Genomic DNA, 21,058 nt, shown 5'->3' with positions numbered 1-21,058 from the left:
CAAATGTCATTATTTAATTGTAGAATTGCAGAATCATTCAGGTTGGAAGGGCACTTGAGAGGTCTGTAGCCCAACCTCCCGCACAGAGCAGGGTCAGCACTGAATTTAGACAAGATTGCTCAGGGCTTTGTCCAGTGGGGTCTTGAAAACCTTATAGGACATCTCTGAACCTCTGCTGCAATGCTAATTATCTTAGCTAGGTGTACTATAGCTTTCCTCAGAGGCTTTAAACTCTTTCTTTTGGTGCTTGTTGCCAATACAGATATGCTGCTTCAGTTTTTGATAAGACCTACTTCCACTGATCATTGTGTGCCAGATGTTTAGAATGTCTCCATCTGACTGAATGTACAGTTGCTGCAGGAATGGCTGGGTGGTATTTTGACAATTGATATCATTGTTGCTGTAATTACATAGCAAATCTGCCCACCTTCATTTATTTTAGGCTGATTGTTCCCATTTATTTCTGGTACCCATTTATTTGGACACTAACTAGTCAATTAAGGGCTGTATAAGCAGGAGAACACAGTCTAAAGAAGTGTACTAATCTCATTCCAGATACTTAGAAAGTCCGAGGTTTAATGCTTCTTTGCTTGGGATATGTTCAGCATAGCTCTAAGGAGCCTTGGAAATTATATCGACCTTAGTTCTATTTATTAGTCATGTAGCATGTCCCCAACCCTGTATGTATATCAGAGATGGAGTCACGACTTTCAAAATAGGTCCCAGGAAAGAAAATAAATCTGAATAAAAAAGAAAGTCCTATGGCACTAAAACTGCACAAAGTGCTATGTGATCATTCACTAGCCAATGAGCGAGGATAAGTTCAGAGAAAGATGCTTAGCACTGAAAAGGGTATCTCAGGGTTAGAAATCACAAATCCAAAAGAAACAGCTGCTTTTGAGCCCAAGCTAGGGACTGACATCACAGGTTAAATAGGAAGAAGTAAGGAAAGAGGACAAGGCAGTTCCTGCTTTCATTTTCTTTCCTGAGGTCTTGTCACCATGCATTCCCAACAGTCAGGAAGCATAACAGCCCATCAATGTTAAGAATTTCAAAAGAGAGCAGAACACGGCCCCACGCATCTATTTGCAACGGGCTTTTGGACTATTTAATCTATCCCCAATGTTTCCTGTCAGTAAAGTGCTCATGGCGTTTTCAGTATTTCTGCATTAACTGGCTATTTTTTTAAAGTGCTGAATTGGTCTCAGAGCTCTATTTGACCTTTATTTGTCTGTGCTTGTCTCATTAGGTCACCCAGATTCTTAGCAACACTGATTCAGATATCAAGGCCTCCCTTACTGTGTCGTGCTTGGGAGAAGGAGACTGGAGCAGTCTTGGGCATCCTCGATTTCAGGAAATTATTAATCTGAAACTGAATCCTGATCCAGTTCTGCCAGAAATGGATGGGGTGTCTGAGTTTGCAGAATACGTCTCTGAGACAGTTGACGTGCCATCTCCATTTGATCTCCTGGAGCCACCCACTTCAGGGGGCTTTTTGAAGCTTTCCAAACCCTGCTGCTACATATTCCCTGGTGGAAGAGGTGATTCTGCTCTCTTTGCTGTCAATGGGTTTAACATCCTTGTGGATGGTGGCTCTGACAGGAAATCTTGCTTCTGGAAGCTTGTAAGGCACCTGGATAGGATTGACTCAATCCTGCTCACCCACATTGGTGCAGACAACCTACCTGGCATCAATGGGCTGCTGCAGAGGAAAGTTGCTGAGCAAGAGGAGGAACAATCCCAGGGCTCTACCAACTACAGTGACTGGATGAAGAACCTAATTTCTCCTGAGCTAGGGGTGGTTTTTTTTAATGTTCCTGAAAAACTGAAGATGCCTGAATCTTCCATGAAAGTAAAGAGGAGCATCGAAGAAGCTTGTCTGACACTGCAGTATCTCAACAGACTAGGCATTAAATCAGAGCCTCTCTACAGGGTGGTGAGCAGTACCATTGAACCTATCACACTTTTCCACAAAATGGGAGTGGGTAAGCTGGACATGTATATACTGAATCCTGTCAAGGACAGTAAAGAAATGCAGTTTCTAATGCAGAAATGGGCTGGTAATAGTAAAGCAAAAACTGGCATAATTCTCGCAAGTGGGAAAGAAGGTGAAATTTCTGTTCCCTATCTGACATCCATCACAGCCCTAGTGGTATGGCTTCCAGCTAGCCCAACAGAGAAAATTGTAAGGGTTTTGTTTCCTGGAAATGCTCCTCAAAATAAGATACTGGAAGGTCTTGAGAAACTCAAGCATCTGGATTTTCTGAGGTACCCAGTGGCTACTCAGAAAGATATCACTTCTGGAATACCTCCACCTGTGCTGAAGCAGACCAAAATTAAACAAAGAACTGACAGTAAAGAGAGTCTTAAATCTTCCCCCAAGCCATCTGTGACAAAGCAAGCTAAGAAAGAAGAGGCAGTTGAGGAGGGGATTAAGGAGGTAAAACCAGAAGTCATAAAGGATACTAAAATTGAGAAAAAGGTTAAAGAACACTCAGAGAAAATTCCTGAGAAACCTGTTAAACATGAAAAGGTAAAGACAGAAACAAGTGATACTCTCAAAGCTGAGAAAAGAAAATTGTCAAAAGACAAGGTTGGAAAAAAGCATCTCAAAGAGAAAGTATCCAAACTGGAGGAGAAGAAAGACAAAGAAAAGAAAGAGATTAAGAAGGAGAAAAAAGACTTAAAAAAAGATGACGGAAAGAAAGACGAAAAAAAAGATTCAAAGAAAGAGGATAAAAAGAAAGAAACCAAGCCAGAGCCCAAAAAAATTTCTAAACCAGACTTAAAACCATTTACCCCAGAAGTAAGAAAAACCTTATACAAGGCAAAAGTTCCAGGCAGACTCAAAACTGAGAAGATCAAAGTCAAACCTGAAAAGGAAGTACCTGCTGACTTGAAGACATCACCAATGGAGAAGGCACCTGTACAGGTGGAGCCAGGAGAGACTTCCATAGCTGAACAGAGGTTAGTCCTGTCTTCACCAGAAGATCTTACAAAGGACTTTGAGGAACTGAAGCACGAGGAGAAAGGGGCCTTGCAGGTGACTCAGGAAATGTCTGATATTGAGGTTAGTGATAAGATTATGAGAGTACCTGAAACAGAGATAAAAGACTCTGCTGACATGATTGCTCAGAGTTGCCTTGAAGTGGATCTGATTTTGAAAACAAACATTCCTGATCAGGGAGTAACTACTACTGATATGGAAAAAGAATCACCAGCAGAGGAAAAGGCAATCCATCAGCTAGAACTGAGAGCAGGTCATGCTGAAGAAATAGAGGATGAAAGAAGAACAATAGATGAAAATCATGACACGAGATACTGTGAGGGAAAAGCTGAGCAGGACAAGGAAGTTCAGCTGGTTCCAGACAAAGAACAAGTACCATCACAGACAGACCTCTTAGCAAAGGCTGTTCAATCATCAGCGTTCAGAGAGGAAGAAAAGGAGGAAGAGGAGAAAATCTCTTTGGACAGAAAACAGAGGGAAGCAGAAACAAAGACTTGTGAAAAGTATACTGAGGGGACAGAGGCACAGGAAGAGGGTGAGAAGGAAAAGAGAGAAGATGTGATAGAAAAGGCAGAACTGGAAGAAAAGGAAGAACAGCACATGAAGGCAGAGGAGAAGGTGGAAAAGAGTAGAGACTTCTATGAGCTGAATCAGGATGAGAGGGAGGACAAAATATTTACCACTACAGAAAAGGAAAAAGATTTTAGTGACATGGTTGAGAAAAACAAGTTACTTGGAAAGGACGTAACAAAGGAAGAGTCATATCTGAGCAGTCTGCCAGTCCCAGCAGGAGCAACAGCAGAACATGTTTCATATATCCAAGATGAAACTATCCCAGGCTACTCAGAAACAGAGCAGACCATCTCTGATGAAGAAATACATGATGAACAGGAAGAGAGGATCCCACACTTGAAGTATGATGTCAATGCCTATGACATTTCTGTTCCTGACCACCCAGGCTCTTTTGAAGCAATACATGGAATACAGGCCATGCCTACTGCTGACCTTTCAGCCAAGGGCTATGCTGGCCAGGAGTCTGAAATCCTGGCATATCCTACAAACATTGTGGCAGCACCTCTAGCTGAGGAGGAACATATATCCTCTGCTACCTCCATTACAGAATGTGATAAGCTTTCATCTTTTGCAACTTCAGTAGCAGAAGATCAGTCGGTTGCATCTATAACAGCACCACAAACAGAAGAGACTGGGAAAAGCTCTTTACTTCTAGACACAGTAAACAGCATGCCCTCCTCTCGGACTGAAGCAACCCAAGGTCTTGACTATGTTCCCTCTGCTGGCACAATCTCCCCCACATCATCCTTGGAGGAAGACAAATGTTTTAAGTCTCCACCCCCTGAAGATTTCCATGCATTAGCAGAAGGAGACAGAAAACTGGAAGCTCAAAAAAAGGATCTTAATGAAGAGGCAGAAGATGAAGAGGAAGAAGAAGATGGGACTCCAAATATTGAAATGCCTGAGAAACTCAGAGGACATTACAATGCCCCCATGTTTGCTCATCAAGGAGGTCCTGATAATGTGTTAATCAGTGTTCCCACGGAAGTGGTGCAAACTTCTGGTCTGCCATTATCCACTGAAGAAACACCGCTTTCCCAGGTTGATTCTGCAGAGGCTGAAGAACGATGCATGAGTCCTGACGATAGTACAGTCAAAATGGCCTCTCCCACCCCATCTGGCCCCACTAGTGCAGGACACACACCTTTCCACCAGTCTCCAGTGGAGGAAAAACTAGAAACAGTAGACTCAGATCTATTTGAAAAACAAACAGATGCTGCTGCCAACAAATTGGAAAGCCAAACTTCTGTTGTGGTGAAGGGAGCCAAGGGTGAACCTCTCAAAGAAGATGAGCTATCTGCAGCTAAATACAGACATGAAAAAGAAGTGCCTGGACCTGTACAGCACAAGCTAGACTTGGGCAGTGATGTTCCAGTGTCTCCTGGGGAGGAGGTGCAGGAAGAACCGGTGGGCAAGGAGGAGCTGCCCTGGCTGTCCTACCACAAGCAGGACACAGTGGTGATAGGGGAGGAGGAGGAGGAGCGTCCCATGCTGCCCCATCCCAGCACAGATGTGTTTCTGGAGCCAGAAAAAGAGCAAGGAACTAAAACCATGACAGAAAGTTTAACGGGATTTTCAAAACACTTGTCCTTTGAGCCATTCTCTACCACAGAAACCTCCCTAGGAAATGTGGATCCTCCACAGTTCACAAGCCAAAGCAAATCTGAAAGTGACAAATCTTCACAATTTTCACCAGATGACACCAAATCACTTTCTTTTACAGAAGAAAGTATTGGTAAAGAAAAATCCTCAGATATTTCTGTTAAGGGAGTGACTACTGAAGAAGAAAAACTGCTGTATTTCACAGGGGACACCTCAGAAGAAGAAAAATCTTCTCATGTTTCCATTAAAGACATTTCTCCGGAAGAGACCAAATCCATTTCTCTCACTGAGAGTCCCAGCAAGGAAATCTCTTCAGACCTTTTTGTTAAAGGAATTTCTCCAGAAGACATAAAATCTCTTAGTTTCACAGAAGAGATACCTGCAAAAGAAAAAACTACATCTGACTTCACTGACAAGTTCCCTTCAGAAGCTGTGAAATCCATGGATTTTACAGAGCACAGCCCAGCTACATATGAAAAATCACTGAAAATTTCTGCCAAAGAATTCACGAAAGAAGTGTCAAAACCTTTTCCTTGCCCAGAAAGTAGCTCAGTTAAAGACACATCACCCAGAGATACTTCAACCGAAGAAATGTCTCCAGATGACAGCAGTTTATTTTCTGCAACAGAAAAGGACCCACTTAGGGGAAGAACTGCAGGCTTGGACTCTCAGGAAGTATCTCCAGATGTGAAGGGCTTACACTTTACAGACTCTAGCCCAACTGAGGGTAAAACATTTTCACACATTTCTACTGAAGGTGTAAAATCTTGCAGGTTCAAGGAAGCTCAAGAAGAAAAATCTCCAGAAATGGAAGACTTTTACATGAAAGATTTAAGTTATGAGAAGAAAGTGTGGTTTCCAGAAGAGGTGGAGGAGACCCCTGTTCAGGGAAGGCGGCAGAGATATGATAAAGAGAGAGAGAGCACATTCTTGGATGAGGTACCAGAATATGAAAAAAAATCCCTTCCTAAAATGGGAGAGGGGGAGATCCTATCTCCTGCAGTGCCTGGCAGTCACAGCTGGCGAAGAGCAGAAAGTGAAGCATGGGGTTCAGTGTATGGGTATCTTCAGGAAGGAAGAGAGACTGGAAGAGGAGGGCAGTTACCCAAGGATGAGGAGGATGAGGATCTCTCTCATGCTGAAGACAAACCTGTGCTACTGCAAGCAGAAGCAGAATGTTTAAAGATGGAATCGTGTGATTACAAAGAGGACACACAGAAGAGTGCCAAACCTACATCAGAAACAAAGAAAGCAGAAATAGTTCCTGCTGACATCACTCTCCCAGAAAGAACACAAATGGAAGGTTCTCCTCTGTCTTCTCAATATGTCTCTGGTAAGGACAATCAGGCCAAAGCATTAACTGGAAACAAAGAAAGGCCAGAATTGTTGTTGACATCTAAACATGATTACTCCTACTTAGATGATGAGGAGAAAGCTGTCCTAGATATCTATGCAAAGTCACTAGACCAAGCACTGACGGCATCTCCCCTGTCTGTAACAGCTACCACTCTGGAAAAGGAGATTGACACAACACCAGAAACAGAAAGGCTTTACAAGTTAGATCAGTGCAAGCCACCTTCACGGGAAGAAGTCCCATCGAAAGACACAGAGAAGAAATCAGACATCAGTGGTTTGTATCAGGAAATAGACTGTAAATACAAGTCAGATAGAAAGCAAGAGGATGACTACAAATCCACTGAGGGTCTTTATGACTCTACAGGAAGAAAAGAGCAGATGGCAGCAGCATCTACTCTGTTGCAATCTACAAGACCAGCAGAATATGAATATATAGCAGCGTCCCCAGAAGAAAGTGCTGCAGTGTCAGGGCAGTGTGCACACTCTCCTCTAGGTCAAGGCCCTTGTCAAAAAAGCAGTGCTGCCATGGGCCATGCTGAGGCTGTGGGTTCTGCTGGCCGTGTGGCATATCCTCCAGAGACCTATTCCAGGAGCTCCCCTGAGCCTTATTCCTATGAGGAAGGGGTCTGCAGACCCAGAGATGATGACAGTTCTACAAGACAAGAGCAAGAAGAGAGAGAACCAACTCCCTACCCTGATGAAAGAAGTTTCAAGTATGCTGACATCTATGAGAAGATAATTGTGTCTGGAGTTGGACCCTCCCCCTTCACACCCAAGGATGCAGACAGCCCAGGTCACACTGACAAGGTACCAGCAACAGCACTGCTCTCTCAAAAAGGTCAAAGTTTTCACGTCTCTGCAAAAGAAGAAGAGTCCTGCCTTTATACCTCTGCTGAGAAGGAGTTGTCATCACCAGCATCCCCTAAAGATAAAGCAGATTCAGCCTTTGACTATACAGACATCCATGAAAGATACTTGCCCTTGTCTGAAACAGATAAGCCTAAGATATCTGAAGGACAGGAAGAACTGAAGGTGTCTTCTGATTTGCCAGAAGAACTAGACTCTGAACTGCACCCATCATCCACAAGCACAGCATTTGCCTCTCCCACAGACATGACTGACACGTTTTATCAAGAAAAATCAGCTGCCTATATTGATGCTGCCTGTCCAGATGAAAACATCATTTTGTCTAGCCAGGAGCAGCCATCTCTGTCCCTGAAATCTGAAATCCCAAATCCCAAAGATACATACTATGAGAAAGCAGGTCGAGGGGAAGAAAGCATGAGTGACTCAGAGTTAGAAAAAGGCGCCAAGGAGAAATCTGAAAAGGAGTCTAAACTGCACAGCCCTGTTGAAGCTGCAGGCACAGTCTATGCACACATCTCAGCAATGGACGAGTTTCATGTATCAGAACCCCTTCTGCAAAGCAAGCGCCAGGAGTCCCCTTCACACAGTTCTACTGCCTCTTCACCTTCCGATCCAGGGTGGAAAGAGGAATACGGAGGTATGAAAACTGCATCAGCCAGTGTCATGGGGACGTATGTTGCTGGCTACAGTGACCTGCCAGACATAGGCAGAGATGAGCAGGCTTCAGAAATGTGCCATTTAAGACAAGATTCTTCACAAAAGAGAGAGGTTGCTGAAAAATCCACAAAGGAGTCACATTCCTGTGTAACAGATTATCCAAGTGCAGCAGTGGTCTCAGAATGCCAAGAGCAAGCCATATACTTGAAATCTGCTTCTGGAAGACAGAAGGAGGCATACAAAAAGGACCCAACAGTAGAAGTCAGATTGATGGATAGCTCTTCTGGATTTGAATGCTCCCTGCTAGGAAAGAGTGAAACATCCAGTATGTTCAGACATGAGCAAATGTCAGCAAGCCATTTAGGGGATATCTCTCTTCCTTTAAAGGCTCCTTGTGCTTTGCTTTCAGACCAGGGGAAGAAAGATGAGTACTTGGAGGTTTCTGAGAAAATCAGCAGCCTTGAGTCATCTTTTACTAAATTCTCACCGCTAAGTCCATATGAAGAAGATAAGTTGTTCTCCAAAGCTGTGGAAAGGAAGTCTGTGCCCCAACAGCAGCTGAAAGATGACTCTTCCAGCCTGTCAGAGGAGCCTTCATCTGAAGCTACCACTCCTGTCATATCAACTACAGCAGAAAGTTTCTACTCCCATATGCTTTCTACATATACAGGTGCAGGAGCGGAACCAGGTACCAGGAGTCTTTGGGATGTGTCTCCACAGATTTCCGATAATGCCATGAAAACACATACAGCTGAAACCAAAGACTTTGTGTTTGCTGAAGAACATGGTTCTCCATTCACAAGTGGCATGGGTGACAGCATTTCCCCATGCAGAAAGGAGTGCCAGAGTTTACAGCCCACATCATTCTCTGCAGAGAAACAGCAGCAACCCTGTGTAAGCAGGCCAGAGCAGAAGGCACAATTTGCAGAACAGCTGATGACACTGACATCTCTCCCTGATGTGTTGACATCATTTCCTCATCATCAGCATGAAGATGAAACCACAGCCAATGGTCCAACAGAGGTGAGCACCAGTCTGCAAGCTTTCCAAAGTACATACCATGCAGCAGAGGCAAAAGATGATGAAAAAACGTGTCCTGATTCTGACAGCAGTTTTTCTCCATGCGCAGGCAAAGAGGACACAGAGAGGCAGAGCCGTCCTTCCTCTCTGATGTCCCCTGAACACAGTTTCCAGCCCTTTTTCCCAGATGTGCAGAGGGGTGGAAAAACAGAGGACCATGGAGATGCTTCCCATGAGTTGGAGCCACGTTTAGGAGGCAGTTTTGATTGTGGACAGAAATTTTCCTCATGTGAATACAAGCACAGGAAGGGAGAGCTCTCTCCCTCATTCATCAACCCGAGCCCTCATGAGCTCTCCGAAGATAGTGACCTCTCACAGGAGGATGGTCATCCTTCAGTGCAAGGAAGACCACCCCACACTGGTAGTAGCCCCATGCAAAGTGCCACAGTGGAGGAAACCCCTCCAACATCAGTGAGTGATTCTGGAACCTCCCAGTCAGACTCAGATGTCCCGCCTGAGACAGAAGAATGTCCGTCCATCACAGCAGATGCCAACATGGACTCAGATGAAGATGCCGATTTCCTCCCAGTGGACAAAGCTGTTGGGAATGCTCATCATGCCAGTTCTAGGTCCAGCCATGATCCTCAGCCTGTTCCAATGGTAGATCCCCATCCCCATCCTCCTCATCCTGATGTCTGCATGGTAGACCCCGATATGTTGGTAAATGAACAAAGCATGAGCAGAACTGATAAAATTTCCAAGAAAGACATAAAAGAAAAGAACAAAGGTGTGAGGAAGCCTTTGAGCAAACCTAAATCTTCCTCGCCTGCCCGGAAATTAGATGTGAAAGGGAAACGATCACCCACTCCTGTGAAACAGCCATCAGACAAATCTCCAAAATCTGTCACTGCCAAAAAAGAAAGAGATGGAGGAGAGAAGCCCAAACCACGTAATGCACTGGTACAGCCTCCTCACACAGAGGATGAGTTATCCCGGAGTAGTCACAGCAACCCTGGCAAGAGCCTTGTTAATGGCATCAAAACAAACCCTGGTAAGAAATACTTCCTTAAGCATGCATTTTCTCTTCAGGTTCAACAGAGAAAAAGCACTGGGTTAAATGTAGCACAACAGAGAATAGGACTTCCCAGTCAGGCATAAAAAGTTATAAGCAGTGATAAGGTAGAGAGGTTGTCACACAAATCACTTAAAAAGATCAAAGCCGTGAGGAAAACTCTCAACCTTTGTAGAGCCGAATGCAACCACCTCTGAAGAGAGACAGACCTCTGAGACCTAATTTAGAACTTTATAGGCCAAGATTCAGTTCCATCCAGGGGCTACATCTGTGGAGGGACAGTAGGTATTTAGAGGTGGGTGCTGTCAAAGAAATGCCAGCAACTGAAGGACAAAATATGTGTGTGTTTTAAAAAGAGGTGGCAACCTCTCAGCCTATGAGTGGGGTAAGTGCATTGCGCTGGACTGGGATAAAGCTGTCACTTAGAATAACAGGACACCGCCATGGTCAGATACGTCCTTTCCTCTGAAATGTTAAGCAGAGATGGGATGGGAACAGCTCCCGCATCTGAGTACCACACACAGGGCACTGAAGAGGCAGTCTGACTGTTGGAAATTAAGGTCTTCTCTTTTTCCTAAATAAAGGTGTGAAAGAGGGACTTGGCCTCAAGCGTCTGTACAGCCCGTGGCCTCTTGCTAAGTGTTCACACAGAGACCTGTGGTCTACTGGTATCCTACCAGATGATATCAGTATTAGGTGGTACAGTATTGCATCATCACTGTGTCTGTACTGAGACCCCATAGTGCCAGGCACTTTACAGACACAGAGCAAATCTTAATCCTTTGCTCCAGATCATTGATGCTGAGTATGAGACAAGAGCCAGCAGGTGGGCAGTGCCGGGGAGAATGGAGAAACTGAAACATAGCTGAGGTGCTGTGGTCTCAGCAGATGCCCATTGCAGACACTGTGGCAAACAGAGGGTGTAGGAGAAGTGGGGGAAGGTTTGCAGAAGCGCTACAGGGAGCTCCTCTTGAGCGAGAGCAGCTGAAGGGGAAGACCTGAAAAGAGCCCCTGTGTGTGTCTTGCAAATACAGCTCAGGTGAGGCGAATCGGTGTCACTGACAGGTAGCGTCAGTGACAGCAAGGGCGATGGACAGGCCAAGCAGTTGATGCAGGGGCTGCTCAGTGTAGTGGGGAGCGAGAGGGAAGCAGCAGCTGGGGCAACGAGGTGGTCATAGTGCCAGGCCAGAGAGGGCTCTGCAAAGGAATGTGGACTGAGCAGGGGCTGAGCCAGCTGATGTTCATGAACAGCTGACAAGCAAATAGCGTACAGTCAAGAGAGAGCCTGTGCCAGGTATTAGCAGAGTGTCTGTGCAGAATGGTCATGTCTTAGAGGCGCTGCACAGAAAGGACTGGCAAGATGCAGTGCCTGGATATGTGAGTCTGAAGGGAGGGTTGAGACAAAGATAGAAGATGTAGAGGTTGTGCGTGGAGCAGTGCTGTGAGTTGCCCAAATAACTTGGGATGAGGACTAGACATCTGTAAGACTGGCTGAGACAGGTAGGGATTTTTTGTTTGTGTAGCAGCTAGGCAGCACAACGAGTTGTCCACGCTAGTAGTTAGTGGCTTTTTTCTCACAGAAGAGACTACCCGGAGATAGTATATGGAAGGAAAAAGAGGACAGAGGCCTCTGATTCCACAGAGAGCAGGAGGGAGAGAAGAGACAGTCCTTCTATAGGTTGTGTGTGACTATATATGCATATATATTGCTGAGTAAAACAACTCTTGTTTGACCATCTCTCATCTCATAAAAGGTTGACAAAAAAGGTACCAAAGGTTGACAGGAAAGAGCAATAGAGTCCTTGGAATAGCAGCGATTCACAGGGATGGCAGAAAGCTGGCATGGAGCTTCCAGAAAGACTATTGTAATACCCTAGGATACCATATAAAGGCCATCAGAACAGGTTTCTTTAGCAAATGTAGGTTTTCAAACAACAAAAATTAGGACTAAATATTGTTTGGGATGATAACCCTGCAAAAGCTAATAATGGAGATTTTTTTATTCCCTTCCCCAGGAAATGCTTCTGAGCCTAAAGCCTTCCAGTCCTTTCCCAAAGAACAGCAGAACTCCCTTTCCCTCCCAAGAGCTGTGACAGCATTGGCCCAGAAATGCACCCAGGTCACCTCTGAGCAGCAGAGCCTGGATAAATCTTATCTTTGTTGCTGCAGCTGCAGGGAACAACCTTTCTGGAACTCAAGTCCTTCACTGTTAATTTGAATGTTTGTCCTTTCCAGAAGCGTTTTGATAGCTTCTGTTCTCTTTTTTCCAAAGCTTCCAATAGTCCTAAGAGCAGTTTGCCTGTGCCCATGGGTCCACCTGTCTATGTGGACTTGGCATACATCCCCAACCATTGCAGTGGAAAGAACACAGATCCGGAGTTCTTCAAGCGGGTTCGAGCATCATATTATGTTGTGAGTGGGAATGATGCAGCCAATGGAGAACCAAGCCGTGCAGTGTTGGATGCACTCCTGGAAGGGAAGTCTCAGTGGGGGGAGAACCTGCAGGTAGGTCATGGAAATGCCAAGGAGTGTGTGTGATGTTCCTTGTGTCACAAGGGCTGGGGAGGTGTGTGTCACAAACATACCCAGAGGGAGTGCGCTAAGAGAAGGCAAATGGTACTGGGCATGTCCTGCTCTGCAGTCTTAGAAAAGTAACTGTTTGTACCCATGAGGAGGAGGAGGAGGAGACCTGCAAAATGGTATGAGTGGAAGTAGGTATGTCCTCCTTTCCACATCCTTCTAAGGGGAGGAAGCATTTAGAGATCATACACTCCTCCTTATCTGCTGCAGGACGAACCTATCCTCAAGCAAAACCAAGCACCATCACGGTCTGAATTTTCATCACAGCTTCCCACACCCAGTAGCATTTGTTGCTAGCCTTGCTTGCTGAAGATCTGATAGCAACTTTTTATTGGTGCTTTTAAACCAGAGTGTTCTTACACATAGTTCTTGCTTAGTCAGGTTTGCAGGACATCCTGGGTGGGCACTCTTTCTGAAGACAGGTACAAGAAAGCATGTATGTTCTTTCAGATGAAGCAGCCTATAGATTTCAAGGTCCTGGAGTTGCACATCAGGTCAATAGGCATATAAAGTCTAATATCAGGCCATTAACAGTGACATTCTCAGCATTTTTCCTTTTCATACTGAGGGATCTTTCTAAGGCTGTTTCTGGAGTTCCACAGAGAGATGCTCTCCCCTGCACTGCAGCCGTTTTCATCATTATGGTGCTAGTACTGCCAGTTTGCAGCCAGCTCAGAGCACCATTGTGCTGGTACTGCATAAAATAAAGCACCAGCTCTGCCTTAGAGAACCTGACATCTGAAAGACATTAAATAGAACAAGCAGTACCAAGGGTACAGTGTTCCAAAATTAATGGGAAATTTTAGCCTCAGCTCCTATGGGTATTGTTTGTCACTGCAGTTGTTCTCAGACAATCATCCCTGCTGCTTTCTTTTCCCAGGTGACATTGATCCCAACACATGATACTGAGGTGACACGAGAATGGTACCAACAGACCCATGAGAAACAGCAGGAGCTAAACATCATGGTATTGGCAAGCAGCAGCACTGTTGTGATGCAGGATGAATCTTTTCCAGCCTGTAAGATCGAATTCTAAATCTCCCACACTTTGCGTTCATCCATTGACTCTCCAATCACCGATGCAACATCAAAGACACCATCTAATCACAGTCCAGTTCTTCTCTGGTTTAGTCCTCTACATGGTTCCCATTTGTCAGGCAATCGGGTATCCATCTAGCTCAGCACTGGATGCCATGAGAAAGAAGTGCAGGGCTCTGTAATATTCTGGACTGAGCTAAGAGTTTGTGCAAGAGCAGTTGCAGGCCAGGGGCACTTTCACTTTCCCTGCTTTATTCTGCTGCCTGTACAGTTTCTGTATACTATCTTGGCTGCCTTGCTGCTGTGAGAGCTTGTTCTACTCTCTTCCTGGCTGCCTTGCCATTTAACTTGTAGCACCATGAACCTCGTCTTTCTGGTGAGGGCTGAAGTGCTGCTGCTGCATGTAGACAGTGCATGGGGGGCGGGGGGGCAGAGAAGAAAACTAATTTGCAAAGAAAATGCACTTAGGAGATGAGGGAAGGCAAAACCCTCCAACTGTAGCATGACAGTGAAGGTCATTCTTCCATCTTCCATCCTGAACATACACATGGTGTTCTGAGCAAGGGGACCTGTACTGCAACTAGGCAGGACCAACATTTGCCAGCTCTGCAGGTTTTGTCCCAAATGTTTGGTTGCAGCATCCTGCAACACCTGCTCACTATGCTCAAGGAGCTGGGATGAAGGACACATTTGTTTGGGGGTGGCAGTGGGAGGGGAGAGTTCAGCCTGTTGTTCTTTGCTACAAAGAGCACATTCCTAACCTGCTAACTTGAGCTTTGCACACACAGAGTGGCCAACTTACTCCTGCACATCAGCAGTGTGACAGTAGGAGGCACAGAGGGGCTGTTGCCTGAACAGTCACACAAAAAGAGTATCCAAACGCACAACTACAGCCCCTTCTAAAGCAGAAGGGCTGAAACAACCCTGGCCGCTGTTGGCCTAAGATGTATGAGAAACCTCCCTGTCCTTGTAAACCAAAGGCTTTCTTGAGGATTGTGGTGAGGCAGCTGAGCAACCTGCATGCCATACTGAGAGAGGCTAGCGTCTGGCTGGTGTAGCTGATGTGTGCCAGCAGCAGTTTCTTCGCTGCCTGTATGCCAGCAGTCCAAGCCTCTTAGCTGTGTTCAAGCTTTTTGTTGTCCCCCAAAGTGTCCAGGATGTGGGGAATAGAACCTGTGGTGTGAGGAAGGAGAACCCCCTTCCCAAAACACTCGGGGAAAGTAGTTTAGTAATTGTAGTTGCTCTTGGTTCCTCCACACCTGTGGCAGGGACATGCAGACTCTTGTTGCCAGCATAGGTGAGGTGCTGTCAAAACTGTGCTGTCCACACCTTGCAGCTCACAGCCAGTTGCTAGCACACCTATTGTGAGCATGCATAAGTCCTTGCTCTCTCGCTGTCCTGGCAGAAGCGTAGTTGTATGCCGTGAGTGCATCATTGCTACTGAACAGTCACCCAGAGCCTCCTTGGCATGCAAGCCCATTCCAGCTGTGGGGCTCCCAGCCCCTGCAGGGAGAGCTGTTCCAGGAGTGTTAGTGCTCAGGTGCACTGAGCCTGCAGCACCAGTGAGCCTTTGCCACATCTGAGAGCATTGCAAGAGGGTCTTATCACAAGGATGGCTTTTATATTTCTGTAAGACAAAGAGAGTGGCAGTAGGGTGTGCTCTGGGGAAGGAGAGAAGAGATAGAAAGCAATGCTGCAAGGCGTGACATGCAACTGAAAGGTATTTCCATCTGCTGTGTCACCCACTGTGCTTGGCCCTGAGCCGAGGTGTGACTCCATAATAAGCATCCTAGGACCCTGTGTTGTGCTTGCCTGGGACACTTCAGTCCCAGTGCTAGTTTTCTGGCAGCTGACATAAAGAAAATGCTGCTTAGAAACCTGCTCCTAGGACTAAAATGGAGTTTCTAGGGAAATGGTTTATTTTGCATTTAATTTATATATTTATTTTTGGATGTTAAGCTGCATTTTGTGTGGATTTAATATTTTAATTTATACATGTTAACATGAAACCATGTGCTCTTAGTGTCAGTTCAGAGGTTTCTCAGTACAAATACTTAGATGCTGCAATTTAAACAACAACGTAAAAAGACCATAGAGAACTTGCTGGCAGCAAGAGGGGTCTCTGCTTGCAGCCTGCAAGGCTGTGTCTAAAACCCAGCAGCTGCAGGACAAAGCCTGAGGCTAGCAGCCCCTCCCCTAGGAGCAGCCAGCCCTTTTGACGCAGCCCTTGTTAGGAGCATGTGAGTTTACTCAGGGATTTAGCAAATCCCTGCCCTGTGCTGTATTCATTTTAACCATGGAATCACGGTGTCTGCCAGAAGAATAAATGTCATTCTCTGTAACCCGATGGGATCAGCGTCCATGAATGTTGGTTATGGCAAGCAATCGCAGGCAGTAACACACCTGCTCCTGCTTCCCCCAGGCACTGCTGGGGGGGTTTGCTTTCAGTGCTTTGGGGAGATCCTGGCTCACCTGCCAACGGGGCTGGCTGCCAACCAGTGCAGGTGCAGGATGCCAGGCACTAGAGGAACAAATGTGACCCTCATTGACTGGATCCCTGGATCCCTAAGCGTGGCTAGGTGTAAAAGCTAATGCACTAACTTTAGATAGACCCACACATGAATGTTTTCTCAATTTTAAACTTGAAGCAATTCTGACTAAGCAGCAGTAATAGTGAGGCTTTGCAAGGTGCCTGCATCCTCCAGGCAGGAGTGCGGTCATTGGCATGTGTTCCAGTAAAAACACCTGCCCTCTGCGTGCTGTGCTCCTGCACTCCGCAGCTATGCTGCTTGGACAGCTTTATCCTACACAAGTTCGTTTCCCTGTCCTCAAGGCTCCACACTTTTTTTTAGTATTTTGTGGCAGTCTGTTCTCCCTTCAGCTTCTCTCCCTCCCTCTCCATCTTCCTCCCCTCGTCCTCCCTCCCCTCCCTTCTCCCGCCCCCCGTCTTAAAAAACTATGGGGAAAAAGACTTGTAAAAATGCCACTTTGTAAAGAGTCTGACCCTGCTTGGCCTGCAGGAGCCAGCAGAACCCATCCAGAGCCAGAAGTAATACAACACTATAGAGAGAAACAGTTAAACTCTGCTTTTGCTTGTTTCTGCATGTGGGCAACAACGCGTAATCTTCCTGTATGTAATAGATACAAAATACTGTTTTAAACCTATAATTAAAAAAGTGAACGTCTTAACTGTATTGAAATGGCAACTTGTGCTCCTAGCTTCTTCTATGCTAAATGTTTTAAGAACAGAGCCCTGATTCTTTTCTTCAGCATCATGTTTCTATTTGAATTTAGTTCCTTGAGTTCTGTCCTTTTGCCCATTTCCATGTGAAATACTCTGTAACTAACTGCTGTCAAGAGAGGAGCCCAACACATTAATAATAAAGCCACATTAATTGCGAACAAGAACACTTCCAATGGTTTCAAACTGTTCTTTGAGTGAGTCCATACTGTAGGCAGGGAGCACACAGACACTGCTACCGTACCTTCCCTCCAGTGCTGGCCAGCTGCCTCCCAGCCCATGAGTTCGGGTGAGCCACGGCTTTTCCACTAACACCGCACCTTCACCGGCAACTGCCAAAACTTCCTGAGGCCCCAAGGAAGGGACACGCATAACAGGGACATAGAGCCTACCTGGGACACCCACCCCTCCTTCCCTGGCCCCAGCAGGGTGATTTACATTTCCAGCTACCTCCCCTCCAGAGGACATTTCGCCTCCAAGGGCCCAGACACGGACGCAGCCCCCTGATGCTCCAGTGTGGAGCCCAGCACGCCCTGTCCTGCCGACACTGCAGCTCCGCACAGTTTCTGAAGCATGCTCTATATTGTGGCAGCTCTGACCGGCACTGCTGGCATTCTTTGAACTGGAAACGACTCTGGTCCTGTGGGAGGCAGATCACTGCAGTGCTCGGCCAGGCACCGGCTGCCTGCCAGCCAGCCAGGCGGTGCACCTGCATGAGGGGCTCAGCTCAGCAGCTGTGGCCAGCCAGGCACTGATGGGCCATCACACGCTGCCTGTCCTTATTACAGCAGTGGGCCTTTGTACCTCTGCAGAACTCCAAACTGACCTCGGAAGGGGAAGTACTTTATTTCAGCTCTTTTAGCTACTCAGCAGAAAACTGGGACAGCAGCCCTCTGCCCTGCCTGTGCCAGATAGCAGTCAGGAGAGGCTGATGCCCAGTCAGCTCTGCTCCTGCCTGGGTGTCCTCAGGAGGAAACACAATGGCACAGTTGAGTCCAAGGGAAAAGGAAAACAGGTACTGGGCTACAACCCTCAGAAGAGGGGCCATCGTGACCACAAAGCAAACCACAGCTTGTGCAGCATTTAATAGAGAGCTCAGGGCAACTGCCAAAGCTGTTACTGATGGGGGAGGAACCCCAAACCTTTAGCATAAACCAGGAACTATTTCCACAGCAGCTTTCCAGCTAAACAAGCATACAGATATGGCCGTGCTCCTGTTAACTGAGAGGCTGTGACCATGCATGCATTTCCCAAACATGTACAGTGTTGGGAGTCTGAGGACCTGTTCAGCACCATCCTGCAGAGCAGAGCTCCCCAGCCAGCTGTTGAGATGGAGCATGCAGGCTGTGGTGAACACACTTACTACAAGCTGCTCTGCAGGTGGAGGGAGGCAAAATCAGGTTACTGTAGCAGAAAACCCAAGCAGCAGCATGCAGGGAAGTGTTCTAAGTCACGTAAGCATGTCCTGAGGAAGCAATGCTCCTCCACCAATGAGCAGGAGTATGCTGAAGCTGGGAAGCTTTCAAGTGCCCGTCAGACCTGTATAGAAGCATCAGTGATGATCCATGGGCAGGATCAGCCCAGACCTCCAAAGCAGGCCTTGGCTTTGCCAGGGCTACAGTTCAGCGACAAATTGGACTTCTCTCAACTCAAACAAGAAGAGGCAAGCAGCAGTCCTTCAAATTCCTGGGCCTATTGTTCCCCTACGGCCAGCAAACAGAGTAGGCATCAGCTGGGCAGCACTGGAGCCAACAGTCCTGGACCACAGGAGGGGGGAAATGGAGCTCTCACACCAAGGACAGAAACCAGAAACCAGCTGTCCTCTACTGGTCAGCTGTGTCCATCACTTGCTGCATAGGACTTGGGGAGATATGGGTTAGCAATTCGTGGGGAAATGGCATGGCTCTGAGAAACCAGAAGAACAGATAAGAAAAAGACAAGTCCCAGTAAGGCAATGACATGGCCCTCCCTTAATCAGCTGCTTCAGTATTTGCAAACTGATGAGCCAGAGGAGTATCCAAGGCAATAGCAGCAATACTGAGTTTGGTCAAGTAAACTATCAGGGCTGCCTGGACCTTGACACGCTAAAGGCCCAAAGCCTGCATATGCTGTACAACCTGGCAGCTTCTCCAGCTCCAAGGATTTTGCTCATACATGCTGACTAACAGAGGACCTGTCACTTTCCACAGCCTACAGGAGACATTGCCATACTCTAGCTACTTGGTATAGACAGTTGGTATTTCCTGCCTGTTCTGCCACATGACCTGGACCCATTTCTCTACACTGCTTTCTCATTGCACACAGTGACAATTCAGGTAAAGAGTTTTGCTTAGCTGCATCTGCCAGCTATTTGACAAGCCTGATCCAAACTATCCCAGCTACTGCAGGCAAAGTTTGTAGCTACACCCAGCCAGAGACGCAGGACCACGGAGCAGTCATTTGTCCATATCACTACTTACACAGCCCAAAAGCATTTGAAAGTGTAGCTTATGCATCAGCATAGATTTGAGGAGCCAGAACTGGCTTTGACAGGATTAAGCCAAAAATAGGGGCTCCTGCCATTGGATCCAGAAATTGTGCAATTGTACTTTTCTTTTTTCCCTCTGTGACTCACAGCACTTCCTTACACCACCCTTCTGTTTGGAAAGGGCTTTGTGATTAATCACTGCTGCTGCTAAGCCAAGAAAAACATGGTAAAGATGCTGCCTAAGAGCAGTGCTCTTATTTCACAGTGCTCAGTTTTCACAACACAGTCTGCAGGTGTTCATTTGGAAGTGTTAAGAGCATCAGGAAAGACCTCAAACTTCTAGACAGAGGCAGCTATTAAGCAGCTCTTTTAAAATAAAGGGCACTGTCCCTTCTCGGCCTGCCTATCTAAGAGAGCAGACATAGACCAGAAGCCAGTTCTTGCACCACTGCAGGCAGCCCAGCTTTCTTCTTGGCTGTGGGATAGTATCTGCCTTTGAGTTCAGGCCATTTACTTCTGCAGCACAAGCACTACTGGACACAAGTGACCAGGCTGTCTCCCTGTTACTCTGCCCTGTATCAGGAAGCCCTCTGATCCTACAAACTATATGGAGAACAAAACTTCACAGAATTACCAGTATGCAAAGTAGCAATGCAACCAGATAATTTACGGCTAGAGGAAGACTCCAGCAACCAAAAGATATATTTAGAAGCCAAAATTAGACACTACTTAGAATTTGTAGAAATATTCTCAATTTAGGGATATGGAGGTTTGTATTTTTCATCACAACAAAAACCCTTCCAGCCTGTCTCCTGGGCCCGATCTCTTACTGAGTTGTAGAGCCACAGCAGAGCCACAGCTGCTAGCTGCTTCCCAAGCATCATTCCTTTTTCATTTCCAGGTGAAGAAATGGGCTGAAGATTGGGAACATTATAGATAACAGTGGTTCTTGTGAGTGGCAGCAATCTGCCCAGGAATTCAAGTACTGCAGCACTCAGCCATCCTCGCAAGAAAGGCCACTTTTGTACTCAGATGATGTGGCACATCCTGCGGCAGCAGCTCTTGGGCAGTGCTCCCACAGCATTGTGCTGCCCTGCTAAGCCGTGGAAGCACAAGGGCACTGCAGCCAGTAGCTGCTTTCTCTGGACATAAGGGCTTCCAACTACAACGTGCCCTCTGGGCTCCCCTGGCACACAGAGTCCAGTCTGCCTCCTGCCCTGCTTGGCAGTATGGCAGGAGGGCAGCTGGCGCTGAGAGCAACCCCTGGCCATTTTCTTGCAGCACAGGGGGAGCAGACAGGCAGGAGATCTGCCGGGCATTTGTACACAGTAAAGCCATCCCACCAGCACGCTCCGGGGCCCTAGAAGCGATGAGGTCCCCCCTGTGTGGGGGCGAGCACCTGAAAGACAGGCCCTCACCCCACAAGACCCCGCTCCGTGACTTGCTCGTGCCACCGCTGAAGGAGCCGTGCCCCTCTCAGCAATGACACCTTGCGGCAGGTGATGCTGGGCCCATCGGGGCAACCACCCTGCCCAGGCCTGGGCCACGGTCTCTGCTCCATGGGTGCAGAGGTGGGCG

The 21,058-nt window shown here is 46.8% G+C and overlaps 1 protein-coding gene across 3 annotated transcripts in view; it reads left to right on the top strand.

The window, feature by feature from the left end:
• MAP1A (microtubule associated protein 1A) overlaps positions 1 to 17,180 on the top strand; it is an 80,930-nt gene extending 63,750 nt beyond the window's left edge. For all 3 annotated transcript variants that reach the window (XM_030014504.2, XM_030014506.2, XM_030014507.2), the window contains 3 exons: positions 1,250 to 10,133; positions 12,427 to 12,659; positions 13,615 to 17,180. In XM_030014504.2, the coding sequence (XP_029870364.1) occupies positions 1,250 to 10,133; positions 12,427 to 12,659; positions 13,615 to 13,770 (9,273 nt within the window). In that variant the 3' untranslated portion in view covers positions 13,771 to 17,180. The remainder of the gene's footprint in view (positions 1 to 1,249; positions 10,134 to 12,426; positions 12,660 to 13,614) is intronic.
• Positions 17,181 to 21,058: the final 3,878 nt, after the last annotated feature.

The sequence above is a fragment of the Aquila chrysaetos genome, chromosome 5 (assembly GCF_900496995.4).
Source record: "Aquila chrysaetos chrysaetos chromosome 5, bAquChr1.4, whole genome shotgun sequence".
Taxonomy (NCBI): Eukaryota; Metazoa; Chordata; class Aves; order Accipitriformes; family Accipitridae; genus Aquila; species Aquila chrysaetos.
Note: the sequence above shows the minus strand (reverse complement) of the source record. Positions and strands in the feature narration are given on the sequence as shown.